This window comes from Myxine glutinosa, chromosome 11 (assembly GCF_964187855.1).
Source record: "Myxine glutinosa chromosome 11, kmMyxGlut1.1, whole genome shotgun sequence".
In the NCBI taxonomy this organism is placed as follows: domain Eukaryota; kingdom Metazoa; phylum Chordata; class Myxini; order Myxiniformes; family Myxinidae; genus Myxine; species Myxine glutinosa.
Window position 1 is genome coordinate 94,566,817 of NC_136271.1, and position 21,196 is coordinate 94,588,012.

General features: G+C 47.3%; 1 protein-coding gene across 4 annotated transcripts in view; it reads right to left on the reverse strand.

Moving 5' to 3' along the window:
* Positions 1 to 21,196, reverse strand: part of DOCK4 (dedicator of cytokinesis 4) — a 267,843-nt gene that overhangs the window by 104,873 nt on the left and 141,774 nt on the right. For all 4 annotated transcript variants that reach the window (XM_078786873.1, XM_078786872.1, XM_078786871.1 and 1 more), the window contains 4 exons: positions 14,900 to 15,024; positions 14,533 to 14,695; positions 13,606 to 13,712; positions 13,149 to 13,326 (listed from right to left, as the gene is read on the reverse strand). In XM_078786873.1, the coding sequence (XP_078642999.1) occupies positions 13,149 to 13,326; positions 13,606 to 13,712; positions 14,533 to 14,695; positions 14,900 to 15,024 (573 nt within the window). The remainder of the gene's footprint in view (positions 1 to 13,148; positions 13,327 to 13,605; positions 13,713 to 14,532; positions 14,696 to 14,899; positions 15,025 to 21,196) is intronic.

A 21,196-nucleotide genomic window follows, 5' to 3' on the forward strand; every position in this document is an offset into this window, starting at 1 on the left:
TGTAAACAACACTCTGTAGACCCGACCTCCCCCTATTTCCCCCATTAAATGTCGTGCCCAGGTTCACCGCATCTCATGTAAGACAACTATAGGACATCTTGCGAGTTATTCTTAGTCTATGTCAGTTAAGGACTCGTTTCCATTAATTCTGACCTTTCGTTGCACCAGAATGTGATTGTATGGCACCGTTAGGAAGTTTAGGACCTCCCAATACCTCCCCGCAGCTCTTCCTCACGGTTCAGCAACAACAACAACAACAACAGCAACGGCGGCGGCGTGCACAGGGAGTGCGCGTCCTCACTCCGGCTTGGTTGGTAGGGGGTGTTGGGAGGGCATGAGGCCTTCCCAACGAGCCGCCATCGAACATGTGCTCGACGGGGTTACCAAATAGGGGCTCCCTGTCAGCTCCTCGTCAAGGGCGGAGCCCGGTAACCCCCGCACCCAATGGAAGCGGTGGACCGGCCCCAGGGGGTCGGAGCCAACCAGCCGAGGGCGTGTCACTCCCCGCTGAGCATGCGCAGGAAGAGGGAGGTGACGTCAGATGCGCGCTGAGCTTGGAGCAAGCAAGACGTACCCTCCGAGCGCTGTGAGGCCTCCCTGCATCTCTTGGACCGTGCTTGATCCTGTCCCCGAGCCAAGGTGCACCTTGTGCTATCGAACTACCTGTCCTTCCCTGCCATCAATCCCTGTGTAAGTCAGCCTTGTTCCGTTTGTCTGTGGTCTGTCTGGGCTAAGATAAGATTGTATCTAAGTGCCTATCTCTTCTGTGTCTTTACCTCACTACCTTGTAATCTACCCCTTTTCTCCACCACTGTAATTATATCCTCCTCCGGAGGTCTTGAGAACTGTACCCCTTGCGTCGTTTCATCTATCCCAGTCATTGTGTCCTTTCCATCATTGATTTAGCATAGCGCGATTTGGTCAACGTCTGGGTGGAATCGGGGTCTAGTCGGGGAATAACTGTTCGGTCGCGGTCATACCAACCACTCGGTCAAAATAACATCTAAACCGCGTCCGTAACAATTGGTGTCAGGAGTGTCGGATTCGGACCTGGGACTAAATTTGTTAGGCCCAAATTTTGGAACACCAATTGTGTTATTACCGTAACAATTGGTGTCGAGGAGTGGGATTCGAGGCCCGAACCAAATTTTTTTAAAAACATCTAGGAAAAAATTTGGTCAAAATTATAAAGTACCGAAATTTGATTTTGTTTTACAAAAAACCCGAATTTTGAAAGTCGCGCTATGGGAGATCAAGACGGCTGGGTTCCGGTAGAGGAGAGTGAGGCAGGGTCGATCCAGGACCAAATTGAGGGACATGAGGAGAGCGAAGCAGTGAGGGCGGCAGGTTCGCAAAATGGCGTCCTCGCGCACGAGGTTACGGGCGCGCAAAATGGCGCCTCGCACATGGCTACGGCGACAGCGCCCGCGACCGTAGCAGCGCCGTTGGTGGATGTGAACCTTTTTTTTATACAAATGAAGGCCCTTATGGACAAGAATAGCGAAGAAATGGAAAGCAGAATGATGGGGGTAATGGGGAACCGGATGGATGCTCAGAGTGAGCAAATGAGGGCTGATAGTGAGCGATTGGGGGGCAGAATGGGGGGCAAAATGGGAGAAATGGGGGAACGGTTAGAACAAAGGATGGGGTCCAATAGCGAGAAATTGAGGGATGACATGGGAAACCAGATCGGGGGTTTAAGGGATGACATGGGAAACCAGATCGGGGGTTTAAGGAATGACATGGGGGCCCAGATCGGAGGGTTAGGGAGTAGAATAGAGGGATTAGACAATAGATTAGGGGAAATACAGGAGGGGTTAACGGGGGTAGAAAACAGAATGGCCGCTCAAGAGAATCAAATGGAAGGGATGAAAACGGGGTTAGAGGGGTTAGAAAACAGTATGGAAGGCAAATTGAGGGACATGAGGGACCAAGCGGAAAGGGAAGTTAAAAAAATGGGGCAGCAGATAGAGGGGGTCAGAATGGGGGTAGAAACTAAATTGGATGCTCACAGGGAGGAAATGGAGCAGATGAGGGTGGCATCTGGGCAGGAGATGCAAGTGATGGGAGAGGAGATCAGAAGAGGTGTGAGTGAGGAGGTCGGAGGAGTGCGCGAGGAGGTGAGGCACTGTAAGGAGCGCATGGAGAAGGAGGTGAGAAAGGGGACTGTAAAATTGCAAGGTGGTATAGAGGAGTTGACGCTGGGAGTAGAACAACTGACAGTGGGACAAAAGGAGTTGGGGGACCAGGTAAAGAAGAACACAGCGGTAATAGAGGGTTTAAAATCGACACAGAAGGAGATGAAAAAGGACGTAGGGGTAATTAAAAAAGTGTCAGACGGTACATGAGGACCTGACGAGGAAAATGAACAAGGTGACAGAGGTAATGGAGACGAAGGACCGGCAGGTGAGGACGCACATAGAAACGGTCAAGGTGGCCTTAGAGGACGAGCTTGAGGAGACACACCGGGAAATAAAAGAGGTGAAGCAGAAATTAGAAGAAGTGGAAGAAGGGGTAAGCGAAATTAAGAAGCGACGGAGAGGGGATAAGAAAGAGATCAAAGAGGAAGTAAAATAATTGGTCCAAAGTCTGTGTTCGGATCGTGATGATGTGCTCATTAACCGGATGAGGGATTCGCAGGTGATGGAGGAGAAGCGAAGAGAAAGAGGACCCGGTGTAAGTGGTGACCAATATGGTCGTGCGTATGATGCGCCAGGTGATTTAATAAGCTTGGGGGTTGTTGTGGACCCGGGTGTTCGTGAGAGGCCGTTGGTGAAGTGTGCGACAGGTCTGGTGTGCGAAAAACGAGGTGTGCGAGAATGTCCGACCATGGGGTGTGTGAGGAAAAAGTGCACGCCAAGGAGTGAGTGTGCTGTCGAGAGTGAGTCGGTCGTAGCGCGTGTGCGAGGGGGTACATGGAAGCGCGGTGTGGTAAGTGTTACGGAGGAAGTAACGAAAGTGTGTGCGCAAGAGGATGCGCGAGAAAGGTGTGTAACGGACAGGTGCATGAGGAAAGAGTGCGCTGTCGAGAGTAAGGGTGAGTGCGCGACCGAGAGTGGAGGTGAAAGTAGTGGGAGTGACACGGAGCGTGAGTTGGTTGTGACGGGTGAGCGAGGATGTACACCTGGAATGGAAGGATGCACACCTGGAATGGTAGAGCGTGTGTGGGAATGCACACTTGAGTTGGTCGTGAGGCACGTGGTTGGGTGTGCGAGTGAAAGCACACCTGTGATTGTCACAGATGAGGTGACCGAGGAGGGGGCGCAAAGAGGTGTGTTGGTGAGGTGTGCGAGCGACGAATGTGTGCAAAGGTGTTCGGTGGTCAGGTGTGTGACCAAGTCTGTGAGTGGAATGAGTGTACCTGGGTGTGTAAGAGAAGGTGCAATGACGAGCAGGGAGACAGCTGGATGTATGAGCAAGGAACGGGCTGCGGGGTGTACGGGCGGCGTTGGAGCATCGAGCTCAGTGAGGGTGAAAGGGGTAGCGTATGCGTGTAAGCATGCAGGTGAGGCATCGACGGTAACCGGGTTAGCGGTTAGAACGAATTATAGCCGAATCGGGCCCTCGGTGCGTGCCGGGCTTCGCGTGCCGCGAGAACCAGCGGGGATCCGAGCCACGGCGGGTTCGAAAGGACCGCCGTACGCGATCCACGCTGTGCCTCGCTTGGAACGGCCGCGTCCGGGCTCCACTAGGCGGAGCGGGCAGCCCGATAGGAAGGGTCGTCATGGCGACCACTTTTTATTGAGACGTTCCGGCAGGTCGAGATCGGGCCATGGGATGGCTCCGTGCCGAGATGGTGCGTGGGACCTCGGCCCGGGTAAACCTCCTTCCCTGCACCGAATGCGGGACGTATCCAGCCGCTGGCACCAAACAACCCGCATTCATGGCTTGGCTGTACGAAGCCGAGCTTTAGAAGTGAATTGGCACACCGAGAGGCATTAGTAAGTAGACTGTAATGACGAGGATAGTGTTTTGGCCCCGAAATTAGAAAAACAAAATTTGATGATTGGCAAAGGATTGGCAGTAATGATTGGCAGATGATGGGTAGTGATTGGCAAATTTTTGATTTGTTGAAATTTGATGTGCAAAATTGGTAGTGGGAGATGCCCGATGTGGTGGGATGGCAACTCTGTCATCCCTCACAAATAGGGGGCAGATGCGCTATAGATTATGGGGTGTATGGCAGTGAAAACTAGCCCGGGTGGGTTAGGATATTGTGTGTAGGGATCTAGCGAAGATGACATTAGGTAACGTTAAGGTTAGTTAGTGACAAGGATACCTGTAGAGGGGACGCAGGTAGATTAGAGTGGATGATAATGACGTGGGAGCGCTGAGTGTAAGGGAAGACGGAGGAGCGCGAGTTTTAGAAGGGAGTAGACAGGGCAGATGATGCAGTGTGAACGGAAGTGCTGGTGAGCAGCTTCAAATGAGGCATCGGTGAGGCAATGCTCCGAGGTGTGTGTGAGTGTACAAGTGATGAATGAGAGAGCATTGCGGATGAGTGTCATGGTGAGTAGTGAGTGTTGTGGATCAGCGCGAATGCGCTTGGGGGAGAGAAGGGTGCAGGCGGCACCAAGTATGAGAGCACAGGTGTGCAAGTGCAGGTGTGTGGAATATATGGAGCAGAGAATGAGTGGTGTGGAGAGAGTTGGAGGAAGTGGTACGGAGTGGTGTGCATGGTGTGAAGGTGTGGATGGGGGAAGAGTGGACCCCTTTTCACGAGTACCCGGGCAGGGTAGTTTAAAGAATAGTTAGAAGGTATAGGTAAATTGTGGTTGGATATTGGCATTTGTGGTGCGGTTGCAGAATGGTATTGTGGATGGGTGCATTGGTGTGGTGAAATTGGCTGGTCGTGTGGCCTGTTAGTATGAGTGTGAATGGTTGGGCACTCCGCCACTGTTAGATGTCGGCCAGGTGAGGCCGCAGGTGGGCTCTGGGAGCCGTTAGTGTCAGTGGGTGCCTGAGGATCCCGGGTGTGGATCGGGCAGCCCGTGCCAGAGAGGGCACTGAGGGGGTGAGAGTGCGAGAGGGCCTTCCCCAGTTAGTTAGGTTAGGGGGAGGAGCAGGTGAGCTCGGTAGGCAACAACAGTGGTGGAGGTGTGCAGGTGGGCGGACCAGCTGGGAGCGTCACACGACCCAGCCACCGAAATTGTGCGGGGGCACCGAGTGTTGAATCGGGGAGTGAGACCCAAATTGATGGTGTGCACCACAGATGTTCAATGGGATTTTGGTTCTTCGAACCACATAGAGTAATGAGGGCCAATGGTTTGGCAGGAGAAAGACCCTGGGTAATGTAAAGTTGTTAAAGTCATTTAGGAAATAGTTAGGATTGATGAACCTGTCGCACCATACGCAGCCACTTACGTGAGGTGGTGATGATGACTCCACACCTGTGTTCCTTTGTTCTGTGTTGCAGGAAATGAGAATTGCTGTTTGGATTTGTGAGACGCATCACGACGTGGATAAGACATTGGGGTGATTCCATCTCTCCCTCCTTAGGAGGGACTGATGATGAATTGGTGATGGCAAATTTTGATGTTGAGTTGGAGATGGCAAATGTTGATGAGAGTTGGAAATGGCAAATTTGATTGGTTAGGAGGGAGAGAAGACGAATTTGGTTTATGGGAGGAACGGGGAAGACAGTAGGGACGTTTGTTGATGTGTAAAGTAGATGTTTATGGGTAGTGTTGTGTTTTGTGGATACAGTAAGGGGTAAGGGAGGGGCAATGTAGGTTACCTGGTGGGGGGGGGGGGGGCGTACGGTAGGAACGTACCTGTCTCACCTGGTTCCCATGTGCCCCCAGTGTGCATTACCTTGAATTGCGTGCACTTTTGCGCCCTTACCACCTTACTCACTTGTCTTCTTTTGTCTCCCACCTCCGAGGATCTGGCTTTGGGGCAGAGAGAGAGGAGAGAGAGGTGCTGGCTCCGCAGTTGTGGGTCTGTACTTCCGCTGCTTGCTGCCTGGATCGATACACCATATGGACCGCAATTTTTGTGGCCACCCACCATGGGCCGCAGTTCTTTTGCGGGCAAGCACCACCCATTGATGGACCTCTGGGTCAACGTGGCACCTATGCCATACAGGTGAACCACTTTTAGTTGGCCCCCTGACGGCCACAATTCAGAAATGGACGCGGTTGGCGCCTTTCTTTATTTCTAAAGAAGCCAGAAGGCCAAGTGCACTCCATGAAGGCAAGACCAGCGGCAGAACATCGGCCGGCTGCGACACCACCGGTGACCATGGACACTTGATTGTGCATTGTTATTGAACACTTTATTGGTGCACCGGATGGTGCTGACTGTGCGTATGGGGTGGTGCTTTTGGTGCTTGGACGGGGTGCTCTGCGCATTATTAAAGGCCGTAGGGCCACAGGGCACTCGTGGGTTGGTGTATCGATGCTGGCATGCGTGCTCTCCCTATGCATAACATCTGCATGTGTTCCTCAAAGAACAGGTCCTGGATCGTAGTGTAAATATCAGTGTAGTCTTGTATAAATGATGCTCCCTACCGGCTGTATGTTTAGTTTGAGGATGCTTTCCGCGATTCGGTTATCCTGTGGGTGTGTTTCTGTTAGGAGAAGGGTGCAACGTCGCAGGGGGACATATTTACTCATTTGTGAACATCTGTAAAACTGTCGCACTCAGGGTTGAGTTAATAGTAGAGGGAACTACATCTGAGTGCCACACTAAAGTAGGTAAAAATTTATCGGGTCGGGACGCCCCGAGGTAGAGAAGGGTGCAATGTTGCGGATATGGGATTTGCATCCATCCATATCCGCTTGTAAATATTCCCCTATTTCCTCAATACTTCCCAACTATCCCCAATCCCCCATTCCCTAGTCCCATTTTCTGTAAACAACACTCTGTAGACCCGACCTCCCCCTATTTCCCCCATTAAATGTCGTGCCCAGGTTCACCGCATCTCATGTAAGACAACTATAGGACATCTTGCTAGTTATTCTTAGTCTATGTCAGTTAAGGACTCGTTTCCATTAATTCTGACCCTTCGTTGCACCAGAATGTGATTGTATGGCACCGTTAGGAAGTTTAGGACCTCCCAATACCTCCCCCGCAGCTCTTCCTCACGGTTCAGCAACAACAACAACAACAACAGCAACGGCGGCGGCGTGCACAGGGAGTGCGCGTCCTCACTCCGGCTTGGTTGGTAGGGGGTGTTGGGAGGGCATGAGGCCTTCTCAACGAGCCGCCATCGAACATGTGCTCGACGGGGTTACCAAATAGGGGCTCCCTGTCAGCTCCTCGTCAAGGGCGGAGCCCGGTAACCCCCGCACCCAATGGAAGCGGCGGACCGGCCCCAGGGGGGCGGAGCCAACCAGCCGAGGGCGTGTCACTCCCCGCTGAGCATGCGCAGGAAGAGGGAGGTGACGTCAGATGCGCGCTAAGCTTGGAGCAAGCAAGACGTACCCTCCGAGCGCTGTGAGGCCTCCCTGCATCTCTTGGACCGTGCTTGATCCTGTCCCCGAGCCAAGGTGCACCTTGTGCTATCGAACTACCTGTCCTTCCCTGCCATCAATCCCTGTGTAAGTCAGCCTTGTTCCGTTTGTCTGTGGTCTGTCTGGGCTAAGATAAGACTGTAATTAAGTGCCTATCTCTTCTGTGTCTTTACCTCACTACCTTGTAATCTACCCCTTTTCTCCACCACTGTAATTATATCATCCTCCGGAGGTCTTGAGAACTGTACCCCTTGCGTCGTTTCATCTATCCCAGTCGTTGTGTCCTTTCCATCATCGATTTAGCATAGCGCGATTTGGTCAACGTCTGGGTGGAATCGGGGTCTAGTCGGGGAATAACTGTTAGGTCGCGGTAATACACCACCGCTCGGTCAAAATAACATCTAAACCGCGTCCGTAACAATATATATATATATATATATATATATATATATATATATATATATATATATATATATATATATATATATACACATACATTGTTATGTTTGTGGGGTAGTGATACGTAAAGTCAGGTATATTTGTGTAGGTATCATGCTTCGGATGTCGGGTAAGAACCATCACCATGTAATAAGTTCTGTTTAGCCGAATGTCAGAGTAAGGTGTATCTTCGTCCCCGTCACGAGGGGGCGGGGCATGTTAACTAGCTTAGGGCATAAGGATAAAGTATCCCTTGTAAGTCCTACCCTATGTGATTTATCCTTTGTCCTTTATGGCACCGCAATAGACACTAGTGAGACATGCCCATTAATTGCACTAAATAATAACCATAAAACCAACCAACCGGAAGCCAGTTCTGAGCATGGCCATTTGGGATGCACCAGCTACATCGCCACGGAAGACCGGCAGGCCGAAGACATGCCCCGAGGAGCCATGATTGGCCAGGGCGGAGCAAGAAGTGACTCGATATTGGGGGGGAAGTTGACCAACGGGAAGGCCAGGGTAAGAAGGGACTCGTGATTGGCCAGGGCGGAGCAAGAAGCGACTCACTATTGGGCGGGAGTCGACCAACGGGAAGGCCAGGGTAAGAAGGGACTCGTGATTGGCCAGGGCGGAGCAAGAGGCTACCCGCTGATTGGCAGAAGGAAGGCCGAGGAGGAAGCAGAGCACTGATTGGCAAAGACCACCGAAGTCGTCAGAGGCGAGCAAGAAGAGAAGCGCTGATGATGTGACGACCATACGTTAAAAGAACTCGAGGACCGACATTTTCTCTCTTGCTCTTGCTTTCCCCTTGCCCCCTTGCTTTCTGACCATCTCTGACCCTCCGATCTTGTACTGTTCTTGCTCTCCTCTGGTTCCCTTGTTCTTCTCCTTCGCACGTTTGTGCTTGGGCGACGGGCACCAGGAAGCGATCGGAGATGCCATCGAGAGACGTGTAGGGTTTTGCCAGGCAGAAACGACGCATGGACGAACGCTCGGGACTGCGCGAGTGAGGCCTGTTTTCCCGCCAACGCGCGCGCCTGCCGGACCTCTGGAGCCTTGGATTCCTGGCGAGACCTCCCCCTCCCCAACCCACCCGTTGCTGATCAGAGCTAAGTGCACGATTATCCCTCACATTTTTATTTTCTAGTTTATTCCCCATTTGACTGTGTTACAAGTCTGGTGTGAAGGATCCTACAGGAATTTAGTTTTACCGTCGCCTTTTTTTGTTATCGGCATTTCTTTTAACTAGGGCATGCCCGTACTATATCTATATCTAAAATTATATCCCCCCCCCTCTATTTACATGAAATGGTTTGGTCCAAAGCGAACGGCTTGCGAGTACGGTGACAATCCCCCCCCTCTATTTACATGAAATGGTTTGGTCCATTCGCAAAGCCAAAGCGAACGGCAGTTACGAATCGCAGTTACGATGAATCGCAAAGTAGTTTTAATTAGTTTTAAAACATAGTTTAACGCCAACATAGTTTGCCAACGTGAAATAAATGAATACGCTCTCAAATGTGCCGTCCGAGGCAGAGTCTGTTCGGCACGTTCGGCACACGTGATAGCTCGCTGCTCTCTGATTGGTTGAATCGTTTTTTGGACATAGCTCGGTAACTACTTGTCCGATTAATATGAAACCTTGAAAAGGCACATCCTCGGGTCCCCAGCAATATACCTGGCAAGTTTAAAGTATATTGGACCGGTAGTTGTCGAGAAACAGCGGTCGCATACACACACACACACACACAGACAGAGATTAGTGGAATTATAGATAGATAAATCTTTTCGTTATTTTCTGTACATTTTAAAATCCGGTTTTCGTGTGAGTTTATTTCCTGCAGGTTGAAGACTGCTCGGCAGGATCGCCCAGGTAAGCGCTTCAGCTTCCTCCCCTTTCTTCCCCCGCGTACAGATACAAAATCCGCTATTTGAACTGAACGCCCGCAGTTAAAGCTGGTTTTGCCTACCCGTGACTCTCCCAGTATTAACCAAGGGGAGTCACGTGACAAATATGTATACAATACCTGTATTTAATATTTTGGGAGAGTGGGAAGGTATTGGCGCCTCTTTCCTCTTCCTCTTTTATAACTCGGCCCGGAATTATTTGCGTAGCCCTGCACTGAACCCATGGCAGCTCTGTCCTTCCTCAGATGTGTCGACCAAAACTACAATATGTGACATTCAAAATGACGCAATCCGCCTCAGAATGCTCGGTGCGCAGACACCCAAGGAAACTGTCGTGTTTGGGGCGGACATAAGGTACAGTATATTGGAGAAAAGCTGGGAGAAGCTGCTCGTCGGACAAACTCCTGAGCTGTGAGTGCTGTTATAAATATATTCTTTGTTTGCCCAATCAGTCCAATAAACTCCAATACATTCAGAACTCCGCTGCCCGTCTACTCACTCATTCCCGGACCCGTGACCACATCACCCCCGTCCTTTACAAGCTTCACTGGCTCCCCATCCCCCAGAGAATCCAGTACAAAATCCTCCTCTTGACATACAAAGCCCTCCATAACCTGGCCCCATCCTACCTGGCTGACCTCCTCTCCAGACACACTCCCACCCGCAACCTCCGCTCTGCTGGTACCAACCTCCTGACCCCCTCCATCCGGACCAAATTCAGATCCTGGGGGGACAGGGCCTTCTCCATCGCTGCTCCCACCCTCTGGAATTCACTACCTCACACCATCAGAGACTCCTCCTCACTCACCACATTCAAAACATCACTAAAGACCCACCTGTTCAACGCTGCATTCAACATTCAACCCACAGCATTTAACCCCTGACTATCTCTTCTCCTTCTCCCTCCTTTTGCTTTAAATATTTCCCTATTGATTCTTGTCTTGTCTTTTTGATTCTTGTCTTATATATATGCCGTATATCGCTGCTGTTTGTTTTCTTGATTCTTGTCTTTTTGCAATTGTTGTTTTCATGTATTGTTATGCATTATGTTTTCCACTCTGTCAAAGCGCCTTTGGGCTTCTGGAAAAGCGCTATACAAAATAAATGAATTATTATTATTATTATTATTATCTTTGCATCATTATACATACTTGTACGGTTCCGGAGCCACAAGACAAATTAAACTAGATTTTTGCCCTCGCCAGAGGAGAGAGCACTGCATTGGGGTCTGTTTGTCTGTCTATTTGTCTGCACAGAACAAGTATGCTTTTTTCTGCAACCGTTGGTCTGATTGACAGGAAATTTTCATCATAGGTGCAACTCCACTTGTAGAATTTTGAAATTTTAATTAGGACGTCATACGTCACGTGGTATGGGCTCCATCTTTGAAAAACCGAAAATTTTTGCACCTCTATCTCCGAAAGCGCTGCATATAAAAAATTGGGACATGGCTCATTGTAAAGAACTCTCCATGGGGAATAACATATGTTAATGATGATGTCATAGGTGCCTCCATTATGACGTCATAATTCGACAAGTACAAAACTTCATCCGATCAAGATGAAATTTCTTGAGCATCATCCAGGGATAAATTGGTGGAGAAAACAATTATGATAACGTCATCGGTCACGTGGTTCAGCCGCCATGTTTGTTTTAACACAAAAGCCTTAAAACCACTAAAAACACGTCCTGGCAAGGGTCTGCAATCTCTGATTGCTCTTTCTTGTTGCACTTGTAGAAGCGACTGTTCAGTGTATGTGAGTGTGTGTGTGTGTGTGTGTGTGTGTGTTTGCTTGCGTGCGTGTGTGTGTGTGTGTGTGTGTGTGTGTGTGTGTGTGTGTGTGTCTGTGTTATATCAATGGCCACTGCTCACTTGCATTAACCAGAAACGGTACAAACCCGACACCTCTAATTCACGGATACATGTCATATTTCCTATATTTCCACGAGTCCGATTTGCTTTCAGGAAGTTATGGTTAACCATCTCGACATTGCCACTCTTTAATCGAAATCTTGAAAATTATGTTTAAAAAGACGATTTGAATCACAGAAATACCGCCAGCAAAGGCAAGTTAAAATTGCCTGGAGAGCAGAACCGAGTCACTGAAAACACACACAGTGCATGCGCAAAAGGCCTCGTTTAGCATTCATACGTCATGTTGAAAGTCATGCTTTTTCTAGATGAGGCATCACGAAATTCCTGCAGTGTTAAAACTTCCTCTTTTGAACCACCTTTGGAGGCCATTTTTCGCCACTGAGCAGGGGTTGGCCTTTTTCGGGTCCCATTTTTGAAGCAATGTTTTACGACCGGATGCCCTTCCTGCCGCCAACCCTGTTAGTCGCCTCTTGCGACACACAGGGAATTACCAGTGAACTGGTACTCAATTTGCCGACCTCAGAAGGATGACAGGCTGGGTCAACCCCCCTGGTGTTAATTCAACGATCGACCGGGATCCCAATCCGGCACCCAAACCGCTAAGCCAACACCAGGAGACCCAGGATACAACAACAACAACAGGCATTTTAAGGCCATTTTCCCTGCAAGAGCGGGGGTTAGCCCAGGAGACCCAGGATCCTGTTTTGATTTACAATATTTATCCCCCTGTGAATACAAGTTAAAACCCTGTTTGATTTACCTTTGAGCTACCTGGCACTGTCCTGTCTACATAACCCACATATCGATGACCATTCCCAGATCCTTCTCCTGGGTGACACGCTCAAACACTTGCATCTTGTAATCTCTATTTTCATTCCTATTATTATTACCCATCCCCAGCACCTTAAAGGTTTACGTTAAATTACATCTGACAATATTTGCCCAGTCCATTAAAGTATCTGGACTTTCCTGAATCGGATTACCCCTGTCCCTACCTTACGTCTAAGCTTTGTGTCGTCTAAAAATTTGGAAAGCGGACTTTTTTGGAAAATACCTTTCAGAATTTTTTTTGGGGGAAATACCTATGTATCCTTTTTACTCTCATTAACCCTTCTTAACACAACCTTCTTTCTTCCAGGTTACTGTGATTCTTCGCATCCTTTATCTCTCTCCCCTCTCCACTTTTCCTTTCTTCTCTTGTTTGCGTGTAACTGGGTCCCACTGCCCCACTATCAGTAAGGTGCCATTTTACCCTCGGTCTCTATGCACTTTCACGAGCCAACATCTTGGTCACAAAATATGAAACAAAGGATAAAAAAAAAAGAATCAACGAGTCGTTTTGAATCCAGGATTACAGCATCATGACTTGTGCTCAGCCGAAACTGCTGCAATAACCAATTTTGATATTTTGTTGAAATAAACAAAATAAACAAGCTATTTTGATTAAAAAAAGATTACAAAAGCACCGTTCTGAGTGAGCTTGGTTGAACAGAGGATGGTGGAGATGAAGAACGATTCCCGTGCGCTCAACTGGACAGGCCCATTGAGAGAGGCCGGGGTGGTTTGTGCTCCATTCTGTTGGTCTTTGGAGCTCCGCAGACACAGGTAGATACTTGGGTTTGATAAGTCTAGGCTCTCATCACACTGAAACGATACCATGAAGACAATCAAAGACAGGGAAGGCAAAGGTTGTGATAAAATGTTGAAATAAAGAAGGGCAAGCTTGCCAGCTGATGCTTTTTGCTATAGTGCCAATAACTAATGAGCAACCAAGGCCAACAGAATACAAGACCCGGACATCCTTAAAAGTCATAATTTCTGAATCCGAAAAAGCATCAATAATGACAGCTCGTTCATCAAGCACCAAGATGTTAAACCTGTTCTTCCACCACGCTTTGTCTCTTCGTGTTTGTACAGACATGCCTTGTAGACGAGAAGTTCATGCAACGTGTCCGTCAGTGTGCTGCCATCCTCATGCATCAGCGGAGTGAAGGAAAAGGCAAAAAGTTTCCTCTCCCCCTTGTCTTTTGCTGAATGTACAACAAAAGACAGAAGATAGCATTTTAATCAAACAGCAAAATCAAGAAAAGCTCCTCTTCCATTTCCAAGGCACGAGCTACACGTGATATATTTAGGGGGCCAATTGGGTTAGGGGGTTATATTTGGAACTCGAACTGCAAAAATGTATTGTGGAAATGCTGGAACACTTCATGTGAGTATGCAGTCAGACATACAGGATAACACAATAGTTTAACTCTCCTTTTTCTCGTGAAGGCCCTTTACCAAACTCAAAGTCTGTGATCCCATCTGTGATCCCGTCCCATGCCATGCCCAAACTCTGTGATCTGTGATCTTTCCAAAGATCTCATGGCGCCCTTTACCAAGAATAGGCGAGCCATCGCCAGCACCCTGAACAAATTCCAAATTCCTGCCCTAACTTGCAGACGCCATTGCATCAGTGGCACAGCCACGCCTTCAGCCGATGATGCTACCCCACAGCCTCGTGCTGCATACTAATGAAGAAGAAGAATAAATTAAAAAACAGAAAGTTACAGCAAACATAATTGAGTGGCTTTCTTATGAGTTAATTTTGATAAGCGAGATGGTCGTGGAGATCTCTCCAAAAAATGAAAAGTAACCCCCATGGAAGAGGGGGGAGGGCGGAGGGGCTGTCCATAACTTTTTGGGACATCCTGGTCACGGACAAACAAACAGGGCCGAAAACATAACCTCAGTCTTGCAGTGACAAAATGTCACTGCAGACAAACTACGTCGCTTGGAAATGTTTCGTCAAGATAGAGCGGTGCAACGTGACGGAAACAGTTGGGCCTATTTGCCACGTTGCCTCACTGGAGCAGTGTCGAAACTCGAAGCGGAGGTGAGCGCCACGGAAACGTTCGATGGGCAAGGGAAGCTTAACGGGCTCTGCCCAGCGTGGAGAGTTGTTGTGGTAGAGAACGAAGGAACGAAACTTGGTCACTCCGGGCTCACCGGAACCGGCGCAGATGCAATCCTGCCAGGAAGGGAAGAAATAGGCTACGATCAAGTAATAAAAGGAAATGAAAAAAGCAAGTGAAAGTCAATAGCCAAAGTTGCAGCGCTTCTTGAAGCAAACAAAAGCAACATTTCGCAACCCAACGTACAGGACAATCCTTCAAGATGTCAAAAGACAACAAGTATTCGAGGAAAAGGGAGAGGGACGCTCCAGGAAACTCACAGGAAGAATATCGCCTTGAACATCGAGCACATACATCGTCACCTCCACGTTCTTCTGCACGCTCTTTCCACCCTTTTCAAACTCACCGCGCTCCAGTGTGATGTACATCTCGTTGCGCACATCACCTGAAGGGGGACGCGGAGGGGAGCACATGTCCAATTCAGCGAGTGTTTGACATCGAATATAATTATTTTTTTTCATTTACTCAGCCACAGCTGCCACAATCTGCAGGGTATCTTCTTTCCTACTAAAGGGTGTCAAAACAGCCTGCAGCGAGCATGTGAACAGGTGCCTTTTACATTCAGGTCCAACACTATTAGAGATAAAGCGATTGCAGCAGCGACACAGGTAAGTGTGACTTTATAAGGAAGTCCGACAGAAGTAGAAAAATCTCTTAAAATAATAAATAAATAAGAAACTCTACAGAGGAACAGCAAAATTTTTGATGAAAATGTCGCATTTTTGATATCTCAAAAAGGTTTCTCTCAAAACAAACTCAGAATAGGTATTTTATACCATGCTGCCATCACAACCCCTCACCGACACACAATGTACCAAAACCTTCGGCGTCGTGGGATGCCCATCACTACCAAGGCCAGAACTCTGCTGTTTGAACCAGAGCCGCGTGATAGTATGTCAGCTGAAGCTTCACGTCCTCAAGGGCAACATTCCGTGACATTACAGGGGTTGCCATTTACTCCGTAAAAAAAACACAACCACCTTTAGAGGCCATTTTTCCCCGCAAAGCGGGGGTTGGCCTTTTTCGGGAACCGTGGTTGTTGTTGTTTTTCGGTCCCCTTTTTGAAGCAATGTTTTACGGCCGGATGCCCTTCCTGACGCCAACCCTTTTTGCCGCCTTTAACGACAAACATGGAATTACCAGTGAACTGGTACTCAATTAGCCGACCTCGGAAGGATGACAGGCTGAGTCAACCCCCCTGGCGTTAATTCAGCAATCGACCGGGATTCCTCCCGGTCTGGGACCCGGGTCCGGGGTCCGGTCCCGATCCGGGACCGGGATTACTCCATGCAGGCAGCAAATCGAATTCCCTCGAGCTCTTTGTGGGTTTAATTGTATCCATGCTCTCTTATCAAACATGAACATTCGTCAAAGTTCCAGCAGCAATGCGAGATAATCTTCTTGATGTCCTTCAAAGTTTAAGCTGATGGTACAACTATTCGCTCATGCTGCGGGGCTGACAAGATACGTCGGAGCTAACGTACTCGGACTTGAGATGTCCAGCCGAGGTTTGATTCCGGACCACCATATAAATTGTCCAGGCAATGCATCAGACACTCGAGGCAACTGTCGAATCGGTGAACATTCTTGTATGGATATCACAGATTCCTCAACAACAGTCAATAAAATTAGATGTGCTGGTAGTGTGGCAAAATTGGAAATTCTTGGCTTAATGCACGGGGGGCACGGCATCCGCAGCACAGCCGCACCTCAGTATTGGCAAATGTGAAAATGCACAATTTCACAATAAAATGTGAAAAAAGTGAAGGGGTCTGAATACTTTCTGAATACAGTGTGTGTGTGTGTGTGTGTGTGTGTGTGTGTGTGTGTGTGTGTGTGTGTGTGTGTGTGTGTGTGTGTGTGTGTGTGTGTGTGTGAGTGAGTGTGTGTAACGTACAGTATGTGTTGTGCATGTAGTCAAGTAAAAACTTAAACCTGGTGATAAGTGGATACATGTACAACATGCTGACAAATTTGTCAGCACTTATGAGGAATTACAGTAGATGCTTGATATAACGAACTGTAAAATACTTTTTTTCTTTCTTGCACTCGTGATATAACAAAAAGCTGATGTAATAGATTCGTTCTGTCAATGGAGTTGGGTTTATACCAGGGAGTTGGGTCCAGACAAACACACTCTATCTCATAGACGGCATGTTCCTTCCCACTTCAAACTTCTGCTATTTCTTCGCATTTCCCATTCCCTCATTTTCACACCTATATTGCAATCCCAATTTCTAATTCTTCTCCACACTCTACTTTATCATATTTAACTTTTTATATCAATATCCCTCCATTTATTCCATCGGTTTCGATCCCCTTCCTTCGCCAGTCATGCACTGTGCTGTACAGGCAATAGAAATGCCCATGCACGGTTCACTGCATGCACCGCTACACTCGGGGCAATCCGGCCGCACAATGGAAACAAAATGTCGTCAAATCTGGAGTTGTCGCAACTCTGTCTAGAAAGGAACTCTACTTTGACAGGCCCCTCCAATCTTTGGGTGTGGACAAGGGAAGGAGGACAAATTTACCCATGCAAAGAGTGCTTTAACCTCAGCGTTGCCCAGGTAAAGAATGAAGTTGCAATACTGTCTGCCACAACCACTAGGTGATGCTACATGGTACAAATAGAGTGTGTGTATACAGTCGTGGCCAAAAATATTGGCACCCTTGCACTTTTTTCAAATAATGCACCATTTCTTCCAGAAAAGTGTTGAAATGAAAAAATATTTTGGTTTCCACAAATGTATTTCTTTGGGTTTCAGTGGAGCAAAACAAAAAAAGCTGAAAACAAATCACTAAATCTTAGCTTGTTCCACAAATAAATCCTAAAATGGCCCAGCCAATGTTATTGGCACCTTTCAGAAGTGTTACGGATTCGTGACTTCCGTTATTGTGGTTTTCACCCACTGGACATGTTTCTGATATTATGTATTATTATTAGTTTCACAAGGTTTATTATTCACGAACGGTTATCAAAAGTTAAAAAGGATAACTGTAAGTGAAACAGGAAACCGAAGGAGAAGACAATGAGGTGAAGAGGAAGAAGCAGCGCGCGCAAAGTCGGAGAGGACGGTGACGTCAGCGCTCGGTAACCAGCCAGGTTTACCGACAGCCGCAAGGGGATTTTGAGTTCCTAGAAGGGACATCCGGCGATAAGAATATTCGCTGGAGTGGAGAAATCTGCGTAGACAGACTTGGGGCGTTGAGATTCCGACGAATCCTTCCCTCGTCGCATCGGCTCAAGCTAGAGCCGTCAGCCATTTTGAACCCCGTGCTTCGGACACCGGTGAACGTTTGCTTCGTGCCATCTTCACCCCCAACATCCTACCGTCTGTCCGGGATGAGTGGGTGCGACCGCTTGGTCTCCAATTACGTTGCGGTTTGCTGAGGGAGCGGTGAAGGTGCGCCTCTGGAGGGCGCAGTTGTACAGTTTGGCGGGAAGAGCACCCTTGCCCACTGTACACGTTTCGGATATCGACTGGAGAGCGAGATTCGGGCTTCGACCGGATTTCGTTCCATCGACCGCTGGAACGAATCCCATTCGCCTTGGGACAAGTCATAGAGACATTGAGGAGTGTCCGTTCATTTGCTGTCAGAGTAGTGAGTCTTGACTTTATATAAGATATATATAGAGTGCACTCTTAATGGCCATTTGCTGTACCGTATTACCGGTGTGTGATTTATAATACAAGTTGGTTCATTTATAATCATTGGTGTGGTTTCACTATTGATTTTCAACACAGGGTAATATATTTTTCTGCCGGGGTTCCTCTCGGGGTTCGGGGGTTACCGAGACCAGGAGATTGTAGAGGACTCCGTAACAGAAGTTGTTAGAAATAATTCGATTTAAAGCAGGTGATTCTCCTTTATTTTGGAATTGAACTCACCTGTGGTGAGTTGCAGGTGCCTGCAATATAAAAATCACTCATTCAACCAGTTTGAATAGAGAAAAGGAGTCATTCTGCTGTTTTGTGTCACTGTGTGTACCATGTTCATGGAGAAAAGAAAGAAAACCAGAGAATTGGCTGAGGAGGTCAGACACAAGATTGTAACCAAGCATGGACAATCTCAAGGCTACATGTCCATCTCCAGAGACCCTGATGTTCCTGTGTCCACTGTACGCAATGTTATCAGGAAGTTTAAGGCCCATGGCACTGTAGCCAACCTACCTGGACGTGGCCGAAAGAGAAAACTTGATCGAAGATCGCAGCGAAGGATTGTTCGAATGGTGGAGAAAGCACCTTGATCAACTGTCAAACAGATTCAAGCTGACCTTCAGACACAAGGTACAACAGTTTCAACTCGCACCATCCGTCGCCAACTTTATGAAAGGGGGTTCTATGGTAGGAGACACAGGAGGACCCCACTGCTGAGAGAGAGACCGATTGGAGTTTGCCAAAACACACCTGAACAAGCCAAAATCCTTCTGGGAGAATGTCCTGTGGACAGATGAGACCAAATTAGAGCTTTTTGGTAAAGCACATCATCTCTATGTTTACAGAAAACAAAATGAAGTCTTCAAAGAAACGAACACCTTCCCTACAGTCAAACATGGAGGAGGTTCAGTGATGTTTTGGGGTTGCTGTGCTGCCTCTGGCACTGGGCTCCTTGAATGTGTGCATGGCATAATGAAATCAGGAGATCACCAAGGCATTTTGGAGCGCAATGTTCAACCCAGTGTCAAAGCTGGGCCTCTGTCGAAGGTTATGGGTCTTGCAGCAGGACAATGACCCCAAACACACTTCAAAAAGCACCTCGGAATGGTTCAAGACAAAACGCTGGACTGTTCTGAAGTGGCCAGCAATGAATCCAGATCTAAATCCCATTGAACACCTGTGGAGAGATCTGAAAACAGCAGTTGGGAGAAGGCACCCTTCAAATCTGGGAGAACTGGAGCAGTTTGCATTAGTCAAACTGCCAGTAGAGAGGTGGAGGAAGCTCATTCATGGCTACAGGAAGCGCTTGACTGTAGTTATTTTATCCAGAGTCTGTGCTACCAAATATTAATTCTAGGGTGTCAATAATTTTGTCAATGCCATTTCTTTTTCTTTTCTGATTTAAAAGGATATATTAAGTTCTGAATCAAAAACAAAGGTTCTGTAATATTAACAGTTAAATAAAGAATTGTGGAGATAAAATACTTTAGTCAATTGCAACTTATTTTTAGAGAAAATTGTGAGTTGTTTGAAAAAAGTGCAAGGGTGCCAATATTTTTGGCCACGACTGAATATGTTTTGCCGTTGTAGAACAATAGCACTTTTTATGTTCAGTCCCCCCATTTTAGGTAAGCACAAGTATTGGAACAAATGACTAGCAAGTGTTTGTTGTTGCTCAGGTGTGTCTTTTTGCCTTGATTGTTCTTAGATTTTGACTTGGGAGTCTGCCTTTGGAGTCAGTGGGCATAAACCAACATGAAGACCAGAGAACTGTCTATGAAAAAAACAAGCAATTTGGAAGCTGAAAGAACAGAATAATTCAATTAGAACCATAGCACAACAATTGCGTATCACAAGTACAACCATTTGGACTATCTTGAAAAGAAAGAAACCACGAGTGTACTTAGCAATAGACAACATCAACAAAAATAGAAAGGCCAGATTAGAATTTGCCAGGAAGTACAGCGGTGAGCCAGTGAGTTCTGGAACAAAGTTTTATGGACAAATGAGACCAGGATAAGCCTTTTCCAAAGTGATGGAAAGGTGAAAGTGTGGAGAAAGGAAGGAACTGCATATGATCCAAAGCATACTACATCATCTGTGAAGCATGGTGGAGATAGTGTCATGGATTGGGCTTGCATGGCTCCCTCTGGAACTGGCTCACTCATCTTTATTAATGATGTTGAAGTGTGGTGCTGCCTTGTGCCCGCCACAATGTAACTAATGATGGCAGCAGCAGAATAAATTCAGAAGTGTACAGAAACATTTTGTCTGCATATGTGCAAGAAAATGCCTCCAAACTCATTGGGAGGTGCTTCCTCATACAGCAAGACAATGACCCAAAACACACCGCCAATGTAACCAAGGAGTTCATCAAGGGAAAAGTGGAAGGTTCTCGACTGAATCAAGTCAATCTCCTGATTTAAATCCAATGGAGAATGAATTTCACTGACTAGAACCCCCCAAAACAAACAACAACTGAAAATGGCTGCAGTGAAGACTTGGAAAATCATCTCAAAGGAAGATACCAAGAGTTCGGTGATGTTGATGGGTCACATGCTCAATGTAGTTATTACATGTAAGGGATATGCAAACAAATACTAACTATAATACTACTTTAACTTACTTTAAGTTAGTCTACTGCAATACTTATGCTTACCTAAAATCGGGGACTCATAAAAATGTTATTGTTCTGCAATAGTAAAACATATAATACCAAGAAATAAAAGCTGACCTTCTGTACTTTAGCCTCATATTCATATTTTGATCTAAAATTCAAATTTCTCGAGTATATCACAATAATAATAAATTTGACTTCACCGTCGCAATACTTATGGCGGGCACTGCATGTCTAAGCTCTTGACAAAGCATCGGTGTTGAACAGAAACAAAAGAA